General features: G+C 38.8%; 1 protein-coding gene across 2 annotated transcripts; it reads right to left on the bottom strand.

Moving 5' to 3' along the window:
* Positions 1-561: 561 nt before the first annotated feature.
* On the bottom strand, positions 562-11165 carry top1l (DNA topoisomerase I, like). Of its 2 annotated transcripts, none has more exons than XM_031279269.2 (21): positions 11014-11165; positions 10514-10538; positions 8191-8287; positions 7971-8079; positions 7544-7590; positions 7348-7440; positions 7163-7232; positions 6918-7006; positions 6672-6787; positions 6430-6551; positions 6196-6318; positions 5134-5321; positions 4874-5018; positions 4461-4604; positions 4077-4262; positions 3928-3996; positions 3641-3755; positions 2989-3116; positions 2550-2644; positions 2304-2453; positions 562-1895 (listed from the first exon to the last, which is right to left on the bottom strand). In XM_031279269.2, exons 1-21 carry the CDS (start codon positions 11026-11028, stop codon positions 1793-1795), a joined length of 2229 nt encoding a protein of 742 aa, XP_031135129.1. In that variant the 5' UTR covers positions 11029-11165; the 3' UTR covers positions 562-1792. The 2 variants fall into 2 exon arrangements, with proteins under 2 accessions (XP_031135129.1, XP_035858403.1); XM_036002510.1 differs by having other exon boundaries at positions 10514-10541; positions 11006-11159.
* Positions 11166-13485: the final 2320 nt, after the last annotated feature.

Genomic DNA, 13485 nt, shown 5'->3' with positions numbered 1-13485 from the left:
CACAGCTCAGTTTCCAACATACGATATTCTTTGAGTATTTTAATGTAAAGGATTAGACTGGGTTGTGATAGCGCAGTGGATATGACACATGCCTTTGGGTGTGGGAGATCTGGGTTCATTTCCCATTGCGGTAGATCAAACTGTGTTCCTGAGCAAGACACTTAACCCATAGCGTGCAACCTCTGACATAATAGCAAATACAGCAATTGTAAGTCACTTTGGATAAAAGCGTCAGCTAAATGACATGTAATAGATGTATTCAATTCTTAGAACTGTTAATTTGTCTTTACATTTTGTTAAACCTTACATGTGTCACAGGCTGAGGACCTTCAGAGAAAGTGTAAGCTCGTTTTAGACGATCAAATGATTGACCAAGCAAACATGACACTAACTCGGGCAAGATCTCCAAGATGGCTGCTAGTCCAAAAGCAGCTTTGTTTGGGGGCATTGAGGTTGGATAACACTTGTCTTCAGAATCCAATCCACTGATATATTCAGAGTAAATTTCTGATCAATAGAAATGTGGAGAGAGAAGAATAAAAATCACAAGAACATAGTACATTTACTTGTAGGGTTTTATTTATTTTTCAACCTACAATGAGCATAAAACTAAAGAAAACATGATCAAAGGCTATGACAAAAAGTAAAACAGGAATAGGATGTTGACTTTACAGCTACTTACAATTTTCCTATCATAAAAGTGGAATAAAATGGAACTGAATTCACATTAAATGTTACATTATTTTATCCTCAATCTTTACACAATTAAAAAAACTGTCTAAAATTGTAACAGATTGGTGATTTCTTTTTTTTTGGCAAAGTTGATATCCCTCACATATCCTTCGGGGAAGAAAAACACTTTCATTTAATGACTTTAAATACATCATAGCATTATCTTCAAGTAACAGAAGGGAGTTTTTTTTTCTTGAGACAATTATTAAATTAAGTTAAAAATCGATGTAGACAGAGCTATGCAGAAAGATTCAGAGGATGCTTACGACTTAAGGATAAAAATGATTGGTTCACATTTACACTGAAAAGAAGTCCCTGATGGAGGCTGTAAAACAAAATATTCACATTCTGCTTGCTTAAGTAAATATTAACATGGTTGCAGTATTTCTCCCCCCTTTGCCTGCCCAGACAGTCTTTCATGCTAAGCAATTCAACATAGTCCAGTTTAAAATATTCACCCAAACAATTTCATGGCCAAGCCCCGTCATACACACACATGCGCGCGCGCACACAAACACACACACACACACTCAAAAAGTAGAGCTCACATTTCCATTTCCTCAAAGGCGCATGGGTGTAGTTAAGGAGATCATTTGATTTAACTTTGTCTATTAAAATATAGAATTCATTAATACATAGAAGGGCTAAAATACAAAGCAAGTGAACAGAGAAAATAAAATGAAAGCATTTGTTTTTGCTGAATACAGTAGCTAGGACCACAGAGTTCAAAGTGTAGGCATTGTCAGGTTTTGTCCCCGAGGAGGGAGGGAGACAAGGTAAAAAGGTCTTCCAATTACTGGGACTATGCCTTGATGCTCTGTTGTGGGTGTAGTTCAGCCTTGATGCCTGATCTCAGATCAGATGTTTAGACTACCCACAACACCCTCCTGCCACTTCATTATGGCCTCATCATCTCGTCTTACCATGTCTCTGCTGTTTTTTCTGCTCAAACTGTCTGAAATTCCTGATCAGGTCTGGCCGTCAAGCAAACGTCGGTTAAGCTAAAAGAACAAGTATCCGATAAAAAAAGTGTATCATAGTTTAAACCACAAATTGGGATTTAAAATTCAAAGTCTTCGTCTGCCATGTCGATGGCCCAGGCAAACTTCTCACGCTGGGTTTTGTTGTAGATCTTCTCCACTGGAATGCCCCACTTCTTACACCTAGGACACAGACAAAAATATTTAAGCACCATGTTCCTCATCGTTTTACCTGTGCATCTTTGTCCAACAACGACATCAGGGGAGGGACAGTCAACCCCCATATCAAAAATACATATTTCTACTCTTACTGGTAGTGCTATTTATTAATCTCTAGATTTGTTTTGGTGCGAGTTGACCAGTGTTGGGCATATCGGCCATAGACATGTCTGCCTTCTCTCTAATATAATGGAACTAGATAGTACTCGGATTGTGGTGATCAAAGTGCCAAAAAAAAAAAAGAAAAAAAAAAATTTACATTTGAAAAATGTAACTGCAATGTCTTTTGATTTTGGGGTGAACTTTCCTATTGTGCAACATGAGTAAAATGTTTCCCTAATTTTTCAAAATATTTTTAGATCATCATCTTACCAAGCCACAGAGATGCGAGGGTCCAAATAGTTGAGCTTGGAAGTGCCAAGGGCAATCTGCTTGTTCTCTTCGCGATCGGTCGCCTGCACCTCCAGCTTCATCAGTTGCTCCTCTATTCTCTGAACCGCCTTCTTCTTGGTCTCCACGGCCCTACAGGGGAGACAAGCGGCACACAAGGTTATAACTGGTGAACAGGGTTGACCAGGGAGACAGCATTTGGTCTATAGCAAACTTTTAGACACTTACTTTTTTGATTTTTCATCTCTCCGTACTTTGGCATCAGCCTTGGCGCTCTTCAGTTCTCTCTTGGCATCAGAAAGCTGGTCCCTTTTAGCATCAATCTAAGGAGAAAAAAAAAAAAGACAAAGTGATTAGTCTCAATAAAACGATTGTTTTATTGAAGGACATAAATCAATCCCATCAAGCTCTTTCTAGACAAAAATCTTCATTTTTCCCTTAACATTCCCATAAATTATTTTTGCTACTGCAATGTAGAAAAACATTTACCAATTTCCCATTGAGCCAAGTCATACAATGAACAAGTTCACATTATTGGGGATAGATAGCATTTCATTTAAACCTACAAATGAAATGTGAGATATAAACTAACCTTTATCGCCGGTTAAGCAAAAATAAAAGTGAGTGTCAAAGAGTAATACAAAAAATAAATAAAACACATGTTAACCTTAGTCTGCAGGTTCTGCATAGACTTCTCAAATGTCTTTGGTGGAGCCCTCTGATGGTTACACAGGATAGCCACAGCCCTGTTGGCCCTGTTGTAGGACAAGATCTTGGCTGGAAGGTTCTCATCCGCTAGAGAGAGACGGTGTGTATAATGAGATTTCTGTATGCAGAATGATTCGTGACAGTCACACCCAGATTAAAGGCCTATTATTAATTTCACACAAGCAATTCAGATGTATGCACCTTCTATTTATATCTCTACATGCAGGGTTCGTACAGCTTTTTTAAAAGAGAAAAATTCAGGCACTTTCAAGGTACTGTAAACCAAAAGGTTTCCAGACTCTCAAAAGCTTATATCATCACATCTAAATTGTTACTACAAATGTGAAAGGTCAGGGGACATGCGCACGTGCTGGTTGGCGTCTGGTGTGAGATGCCAGGCGACATTTCAAAAATTAAAGAAGATTTTTGGTTTACATGAGAGATTGTGTAGATAAAACATTTGAGTATATTCAAATTCAAGCATATTCCCAACCTTAACGTTTAAAATTAATCACCCAAACTTTGAAGAATTTGTATGAACACTGTACATGGGACTAAATAAAGCTGGATTTGAGTGGTTTTAGATCCTTTGACTGCAGGTGGAGACGTACCACTTGTGAGCTGCTTTAACTGCTGTTGCAGGGTGATTGAGGCGTTGTAGGTACGGAAGACTTTGGCTGTCAGACCGTCCATCAGCTCCTGAAGATGCTTGTTCAGAACAGAAGTCTGGGAGGAAACAGTGTACAAAGATTGGTTTCAGAGTGCCAAAAGGTAGACACCAGTTAATTTAGAAACAGTCTCTCCAAATAAACATTTATGCAATAGTGAATTTTCTGCCAAAATAAATTTAAAAATGAAAGATTTTATAGTTTCTATTCCCAGGTTACGTTTTGCTTACATTAAGGCGATCAAACAGGTCATCGTCAGGCTCCTTGTTCTCCATAAACAACTGAAGATTCTTAAATACCTAGAAGAGGCAGAACGCACATAAATACAGAGGCAAAGTTTGCACACTTAAAATGAAAAAGACTGCTTTACAGTTCTTACCCTTTTCTCCACAGGGACTTTGTTGTAGTAGCGGATGGAGTCTTTACCCAGGAAGTCAAACTCCACCACATACTCTTGACCATCGTTCTCTGGATAGAGTTTGATGTGTTCAACTCTCAGCGAGCAGCAGCCCACGGTGTCTGCAGTCTCTCCTTCCTCCTTCTCATTACCCGCTCTCAGAGCCAGCTAGAGCACATCAGGACAGCTGGATTAAAGCCGGTTTACAAAGAAATTACCCTCTCTGCAGCTGGTGTTTACTGCACCCGCTAATCCCCACTTGCAAGTTACAGTCATTGTTAAAAAGCAATTGCACAACATTAAACTCCCTAGAGCTATAGGCACGCAGACAATGTAACTAACTCAACTAGTAATAAGGCACCTCACCTTGTCGATGAAGTAGAGTGCCACAGCCCTCTGTCTGATTCTCATCTCCTTAGACTTCCAGTCTTCGTGGTACTGGGTTCTGATACGGTCCACACATTTCTTCAGTCTACGAGCCGTTTCATACTTCTGCCAATCCTTCTCTCCCTGCAGACAAACCGCATGGACAAATGAGTAACTAAGGAACTAGATGGGGCCATGTTTGTTTGTCAAACATGCAGACTGTCTGAACTTGTATTAAATTAGTAGGTTGTTGCACAGTACAGCAAGTAATGTGACATTGCAGTCTCAACATTTACATTCCAGTGGAGCCCAAATTAACAGATTGTCAAGGTTTTGAAAGGTCACAATGAATCTGGAATGGCTAAAGACTAACTCTAAAGACTAAACTCCTTTTAGTGCAGAACTCAGCCCACCTTGATCCTAGAGCTGGGGTTCAGCATGATGTATTTGATGGAGCCTTGAATGTTCTCCGTCCACGACACCAGCCAAGTCACCTTGTTGTCATGGCGAACCTCTTTCCACTTAGTGCCTGGAGGAGGCTCTGGGTGCTTGGAATCCCTATGAGGAGCACAGAAAATGAGGAGCACAGATTTAAAAATAAATAATTATACTCACTCATATACTCATCTAATCATCCATTCACCAGTATAGGAAAATAAAAACCTTCACTCACTTGCTGCAGTTGATGATGATGTCTTTAGGCCTGATGCGCCGTTTGAGCATGCCCATCTTAGGATGGTCTCCACGGCCGCGGAACAGCCCTGGGGGCTCAATGCGGAAGTTAGCAATACGCTCCCTGTGGTTGTCCATGATGCAGAAGCCGTACTCTTGCAAGAGGCGCTCATTCTCCTCCTTTATTTTCTACAAAGTGTAGGAACAAAAACATCAGAACTCCGGCTTGTTCAATGATTTGAAGTCTGTGTCAAAAAAATAAAATGTCAAAAAAATCCCTACTGCATCCAATGTGATTCAACACATTGGAAAGTGCAAATGGGTTGGATACTTTCTCCAGGTACTGTATTTAAAAGTGCCAACATTAGTTGCAAGGTAATTTGGTGGTATGAACCATGGTTGAATGGTTGCCGTTCCAAACAATTGACTTTTTTTTTGAGTAACTGATTTATTTAGATCCTCAACTGTCAATGTGTGGGGTAAAGTAATGTTGAATTAGGGCCAAGGGCTGGTGTGGCTGACTGGCATTTTATCAATTTTACAACTACTATGCAATTAAACAGAAAGGCAACACAGGTGAGACTGCTTTAACTGCTGTTGCAGGGTGATTGAGGCGTTGTAGGTACGGAAGACTTTGGCTGTCAGACCGTCCATCAGCTCCTGAAGATGCTTATATGATGATATATTGTGTGACCGGCTATTTTAGTCCCTAGTTTTGTTTTGTTTTTAAGATCAATTTTTATTATTTTTATATTTTTTAAACATACAAATTTGAATTTTGAACAATTGAACAAGAACAAAAACACTTGCCCACCTTCTGAGGTCCCGAACAAAACAAAAAAAAAAACCTGAACAAATCACACCTTGCCTAGTCACTCTCCTCTAATTCTTGTGAGACTGAGGTCATTAGGACTGATACTTGTGCGCTTCTCCATAGGTCTATAGTTGATTTGGCTTCGTTAATCCTTGTTGTAGAGAGCTCAAGCATAACTGTCTAGAAAATACGCCAACCACTGTTTTATACAAAGTGCCTAGTTTTGATATATGTAGTAGTTAAGTTTACCAGTTTCTCATCCTTTGTCATGGCCTTCCTGGCTTCAGACTGAGCCTTGAAGTACTCGCTCATCTCAGTGAAGTTGCACTTCTTCAAGTCTGTGAGCTTAGCCTTTTCCTCTGCATTCATTTCCTGCATTAGCAAAACATGGTAAGATCACAAAACAGAAATCTTTGAACAGTTACTCCACACGACTCTACACAGATTTATTATCACTCAAAAAAAGTTGCATTTTCTTCCTACCTTCCTCCAATCTTTAAAGAAGTTTTTGCGGAAGATGTCTTTTGTGGTGTACTCATGGTCCAGCATTTTGGCAAAGAACGTGGCAACCTCTTCTGCCTCTGGGCTGAGCTTCATGTGCTTACCTAAAACCGTGCAAACATTAGGTGCGTTTGTCCACCACTGACATGCCATCGCATGGTTCAACAGTATAGCCCTTGACTAATGTAAAAGTTGAGTACTGCTGTAGGGAAATACAGTCTTACCATCATAGTAAAATTTTACATTACTAGGAAGAGGCTCATAAGGTGGTGCAAACACTGGCCCTTTGTGTTCCAGAAACTTCCATTTGCTGCCGTCTGTGTATCTCTCTTCTTCCCACCTGGAAATCAACCAAATCATTTGTGTAATGTACTTGATCCCACAATAGCACGTAATACATTCATACATGATCCACCCCCACACTGATCAGCACGTAGATATCATACATCTGGTTGGCATGGATAACTCACCATTTCCACTTCTCCTCTGGCTCTTTCTTTGCTTTCTTTTTTCCATCAGTGACTTCTCTTTTGTTTTTTGTCTTTTTGGGCTTAATGTCCTAAAACAAAAAAAGGGGAAGAGAAACTGTCATTTTGCTCAAAAAAATCTGGCAGTATCAACACAAAAAGCTCAAATTGTTCAGGTACTCCCTCATTTTGTACTTTAGACAAAAAGCCCAATCCAAGTTGGCATTCTACATCTGGCCTTTGCTTACCTCTTCTTGTTTCCTTTTCTTGGCCTTCTTGTCATTTTCAGTCTTAATTTTTTTGGGCTTGAATTCAGAGCTGAAAAACAATTTGTGTTACAAATCTGGTCACAGATAACTACCTAACTAACAAATACCCTAATCCTATGAAATAGACACATGGAAGACATGAATGAAGTCTAAAGGCTACTCACTCATTATCGTCATCCCTTTCCCTTTTTAGGGACTTCTCATTTTTAGGAGAGTGGTAAAAATTATCCTCAGGCTCAGACTTCACTTGTGGAGGGCTGCAAAAGAAAACAGAAATTACTTCATATAAAAATGCTGCAAGGTAGCATAAATATTAGTACTTAGGTGAAATGTAGAGTAAAATATAGACTCCAGACATACCTGGCAAAGCCATTCTCCTTTTTGACTTTACCATCAAGGGACTTCATCTGAAAAAAGTTAAGTTGTTAAAGTGCAACAGCAAATGATCACAACCATGTCTGCATAAAAGCTAAATTACCAGTCGTCAAATATTGTCATTTTGATGGTTAATCATTAAGTTTTATATTTAACCTTTGTACTTTTTTGCATAAACATAATTGGATGGCCCTGAGTGGTAAATATCGTGGACTCAGAAGCCTTATATAGCACTATATGATAGGAGTGTCCAAGAATCTGTCTATTGTATACCAGTTGCCCTAAACATCCACCCATTGAGAGACCAATTGAGTATATACACACACACATTATACAAGTTTAGCAAGGGCAGTAAAATCGCATGTACAACCATGTGTGCCTTCTTCAATGAATTATGTGCATGGTAATTCACCTTTTTCTCCTTGTGCTTGTCCTTGTATTTGTCTGTGCTGCCATCTTTGTGCTTCATCTTTTCCTTCTCATTGTCTCTGTGTTTTTTGTCGGAGGGGTCCTTGTGATTGCTAGTTGTTAAAAACAAAATTTAGGTTGTTTTACCTGTTTAATACAGAAAATGTTTTGTCCACTTAGAGCAAAAACCTGCATTTAAGAGTATAGAAGCACACACACACTACCTGTTGCCATGCTTCGACTTCTCCCTTTCTTTATCCTTCTTGTGGTCCTTATGTTTGTGTTCCTTCTCTTTATACTTGTCTTTATGCTTGTGAGAGTCTATGAGAAGAAAACTGTGTCATCTTCAAAGGTGAAAGGAGATGTTGACTGAAAGAATCTAACAATGGACTGAATCAATGGTAGGATTGCTGTGAGCATACATTAGGTACAATTACATACATTAGGGGAGTGATAGAGTGAACACCTGAGAAGCGCCGTGGTGAGGAGCAACGGTGCTTTTCAGGTGTTGCACTAACCACTCTGCCCAAGTAGCAGTGCTTCGCCTTCTGAGAATATAGTTCCCAGTTTATATACGGTTAGAAGATGGCTGTGTCTCATGTGACCTTGTTATTTGTACACGCTGTGACTCTACAAATCACAACATGTAAATAGGAAGATGTGTTATTTTGTCACTTATTGGGAGCAGTAGGCTAGATGGAGCTGGTTACCTCCAGGATCTGTGCTAAGTTAGGCTAGTCACAGTCACTAGGGTGTGTCACAGAGTTACAACACGCACGGAGATGACAAGGGTATGTATGGACTTATCTAACTCTGGGGGGGTACGGTGAATAAGCTGAAGTCCCAATAAGTCAGCGTGTTCCTTTAAAAACATTAAAGATATTGCATACATTCGTTGTTTGGCAGCCATTTTTTTTTGCAAAGAAGAAATCATTGACACATAGTTCCATTTCTTTCAAAAATACAAAGAATTGAGTTTGTAAATTTACATTTGTGAATGTGAAATTTGTCAAGTTAAATTACATTAATAAGGAAAAATGCATCAACGTCTTTGTCACTTTAATCGTAACAATACACAGTTATATAGTAACAAGTTAAATCTAAGAAAATTCTGCCAACTATTAAAAATAAAACAGCATATTGAAAAGCACACCTGGTCACAAGCAGAGTTGGCAGGTAACTGGCTAGTCTATTAACATTAACAAGTTGTCCATATTCCCCTGGTATGCCATGTGTTGATCATGGAGTACTTTGTTCTAATAAAAACAAACTCTTGGAGCTTTACCATGTTACTTTTCTCATTGAAACAAAGACAGTTGATTTGTGCTGCCCTCAGATCTAAAACAAGCCACTGATGTTAGATATATGACCTATGTGACTGACTAGGGAACACATGCTAAACTGTCCAAAACGTATGCATAAGAGTACAATTGGTAGTAGATAAATGGTTGAGCGCGCTGACAAATGTCAATTGAGCCAGGCCATAGTTAAGATGCTCTCTTTCAGACTGTTCAGTCTGAAGGGAATGAATACCAATCTAACTAGAAGTGAAGCCAAAGCCCTTTATGCCCCATTGCTGATGAATGACAACAAATAAGGTTGACTGGTACAGTTGTCTAGATGATTTTTAGCAACAACAAAAAAAGTCAGTATCAGATCAATACTCCATGCTTGGTTGCTGGAGTATTTTTTAAGGCGACTCAATAATTTCACTGAAACCAGACATACTGAATATTTTGTCCAAGGTAGTAGGTGTTTAAAGTGTATACCCTAGAAAAGTTAGTCCTTGTTAATTGGTATAAATATGGATGGTGTTTTGTATGATTGATATATAGGTTTCTATAGCTTAAACAGACAAAATCATAATAGCATTACAAACCCTAAAAACGGGCTCACTTTATACTTTAAGATATTGTCAAGATGATCTAATATCTGGTTTAACTTGTGTGATTATCAATTAAAGTTGATGACATGTGCTGACTGTTAAATGTGGCCCAAACTTATAACAGGTGTACTCTCTCTAGCTGTTAAAAAGCGTTTACTGTCGTCTACGTCATTTAAAAAAAAGAAAAGAGTCGAATCTTGGTCACTACGTAGGATCTTAATGAAGCCCTATGCCTTCGCATTTCTCCTTCACACAGCCATCTGCACTTCACAGCCTGGGTTCAGCTTGCAGTAGTCAGGCCGCTACACCGAAAAAAGAAAATGGCGCAGAGACTAAGTCCTCAACCCCCAAACCCTCACTTTCAGGTGGGAAATATGGTATTAAAAGTCAACCAACAAGAAATTCCAATACGATAAACAGATAAAACACCTCGAGCTGTGTACCAATAATGATTAGAATCGAGAAAATAATTTGCGGAAATGCTTTTAATAGACCTCCCTTTTGAACAATAGGCGCTTGTGAGTGAGACAGAGGACTTAGTCTCTGGACGCCATTTCTGTCCTCTACTGAGAACTACCGTAATGTTACATTTGATCAGTGAAGACGTGATAGATATAAGGGAAATCATCCTTTAACTTGTTAGCTTCATGTCACAAACTTACCATTGAAACGAGAGCCACCGTCAATCTGAAAAATCAAAAACAGATGAACGTTAAATATCACAATGGCTAATACGCCGGCTAACTAACTTTGAACTTGCTGGATTGAAACGCGAGTTTGTTAGCTACCCTGCTAGCTAGGCTAGCTTGCTACGCTGGCTGGTAACATGGCTGATACCGAAGCCGCTACGGCTAACACTGGCTACAGCTAACGCCAAATTAAATGTGGCGTTAGCCCACTTTGTCTCGTAGTTCATGCCTATCCACACAAACCTGAAAGCTACCTAGACAGTACCTCTCCGTAAAATTACAAATAAAAACGCGATGAAACGTGTCAAGACGCTGTTAACAACAATATGAGTTGGCTTAACATTACAAACACACTCGGCTAACCCGCGCTAGCAGGCACTATTCACAGTTAGCTAGCTAAGTTACCTTGTCAAACCAAGCGAATAAAACGGTAGCAAGAAATTGTACCCGTCAACCACAAGTGATGACATTACCTGGTCCCCACTCATTTCCTAAGCGTTGTTTGATTGAAAACTCAAAAATGAGTAACGTGTAGGGTTACCACAAACACACCGGCGAGGAGATGCAGACAGAATGAAGAAAAGACACAGTTGTGTAAGAGATGAAGTCCCAATTGTACAGTAATGCGCATGCGCCTCAATTTAAATGGTAGAGAGTAGTAGCTCCTCCTCCTCCTCTTGACCAAAACGTGTTGCTCTTCGGGCCCACGATGGTCATACTGTCCTGAGTGATGGGTACACATGTAGCCTATCAGGAGCTGCTCAAGGTTCAGTACTCTACTTGTGTATCTGTTTGTTGTTTGTATTCAATTGATCTGAGAAGTGACAGCAAAAGGATGAAGCAGCCTTTTGTACATATTTGTAGTAATACTAATAATAAAATTCCTCACCATCATCATTGTGTCTGAAGAAGCCTGTCCTTTTAGATTGTAATTTAGTAAATATGCATATCGACAAGCTATACACATTTTAATGATTTCAAACATGGTGTAGGTCAGAATGTGTGGCACGTAAGAGACAGGAGCTCTAGCCCTCCACAACCTTGAAAGCCAACAGGCCTGTCACTTACAGTTTTTCTCAATTGCTAAAACACAATTTTTGAAAATTGCTCCATTTTCTGAAAACATTAAACACAAAACCTCATCTTCAAGCACTATTTACAAAACCTCTGACTCCTCTTGCAAAATGAAACTTTTGCCTCAAAACAGTTTTACCTGTGTTCAAAATCAAACACTGCTCTCAAATCATAAACAAAGTGATCAAAATGATATACACTATCAAGCAGTCAGTAAACAATACACCAACAAATAGAAAAGACATTGTTCAAAACATATAGTTCTCAGGGAGAAGTACATTTTTAATCTCAGAACAAATTTCATATTTTTCCGTCATTGTCTTTAGATGAACGAAAACATGTTCTATCATAGTAGCTCAAAATTGATCAGAAATTACTACTCTGCTTTGCTCTTTGCAATTTTTTTTGTTCTTCCTCCTCCTTGTACCCCTATTTTTACAGTACTGTACCCTGCATCTCACAAACTTGTCCTTTGTCTCTGTGATACTGTAATTCTTGTTCTTTGTTGATATGAACCTGCAACCAGTCAAAATCTATTGAGCAGTCAGTACTGTTAACAAATGGAAAGCACAATGTTCAGGGCCATACAATTTGTTCATTGTACAGTATACAGCCTACAATGCACTGTACTACAGTATACAATACTAAAAGGGACAAAAATCAAAGGAGTAAACATGTGATCAATGTGCTTCTTCTTGTCTTTGGGCTGGGTCAGGCCAGAGCACTTCGTCGACATCACAAGCAATATTGTCCCTCCTGAGGCAACGGGGGACGTGTGCCGTATCCAGCCCTGACACCTGACATACGCACTCGTCCTCTCACATCGTTTCTTCTATCCATTCTCAGACTTTCTCCTTCCCACCTTCAACAACCTGTTTGCTCTCTGAACTGGCTTATATTGGTTGTGTCACATCATTTGAAACAAGTGAAATCTATTTTGAGTGGTTGTGTTCAATCAATGACATGTGTTCTCTATTTGTATATGATTGTTGCCACTTGTGTTTACCAGTATGGATGACATGTGCATTAGAGTGCAGAATGTGTTTTGAGAATGATAATGCGTTTAGAGTTTTGCTGAAAAGTATAAGTGAGATTTGCAAATTGTGTTTTACCATGTGAAATGGTTTAAGCTATTGACAACAGACTGCACAATTAGCTAAATGAGTCCATCAACTGAGAACTTTGTTCATCCAATGGGTTTTAGTGTTTTAGCAATTGAGAAAAACTGTAACAACTCAAAGGCAAAGATATTCAGACTGTAGTTGCTGAGTGAATTGAAATTCAAAAGGTATGGTTCAGAATTATAACCACCTGAAATGTCCTAAAAATAAGGTTTCAGTCTCATTTTCATAATCCTCTTTAGATAATAAATGAAAAGGTGTAGTGGCAGATGATCACTGTACAACTGTATCACATCTAATCTAAATACACAAGACAGCATCTAAAAACACTATTTTAAAATGATTTTATTAATCATACCTTAGACAATGGTAGACATGGTAGCTTGCATTTTAGTATTTGTTAAACACTGTTTTTGTGTAGCCAATATTTCTTTCCCTCAGAGGTTATGAGCATAATGTATACTCATGTGGTCTGATGGGCCTGCATACATAGTAGTATTAAGAAAAAACTTTTTCTGTTAGGGATGATTGAGACTTGATGGTGGATCTCAGTGAATAATGTTAAAGGCAAACTCATTTTTGTCCACAAGAGGGTATTACAGTCCATAATATATCCTGTAGACTCAACATTTAGTTCAAGATTTAGCATAAAAAAGGTTTTAAAATGTAGTTGATTGAACTGATTACAATACATTATTCCATACTGTAAACAGCTGCTAAAAAACATGACAGGCAGTGGTTTATTTTCTT

The sequence above is a fragment of the Sander lucioperca genome, chromosome 6, assembly GCF_008315115.2.
Source record: "Sander lucioperca isolate FBNREF2018 chromosome 6, SLUC_FBN_1.2, whole genome shotgun sequence".
NCBI lineage: Eukaryota > Metazoa > Chordata > Actinopteri > Perciformes > Percidae > Sander > Sander lucioperca.
The sequence above is the reverse complement of the archived record's forward strand: the minus strand, read 5'-3'. Positions and strand labels throughout refer to the sequence as shown.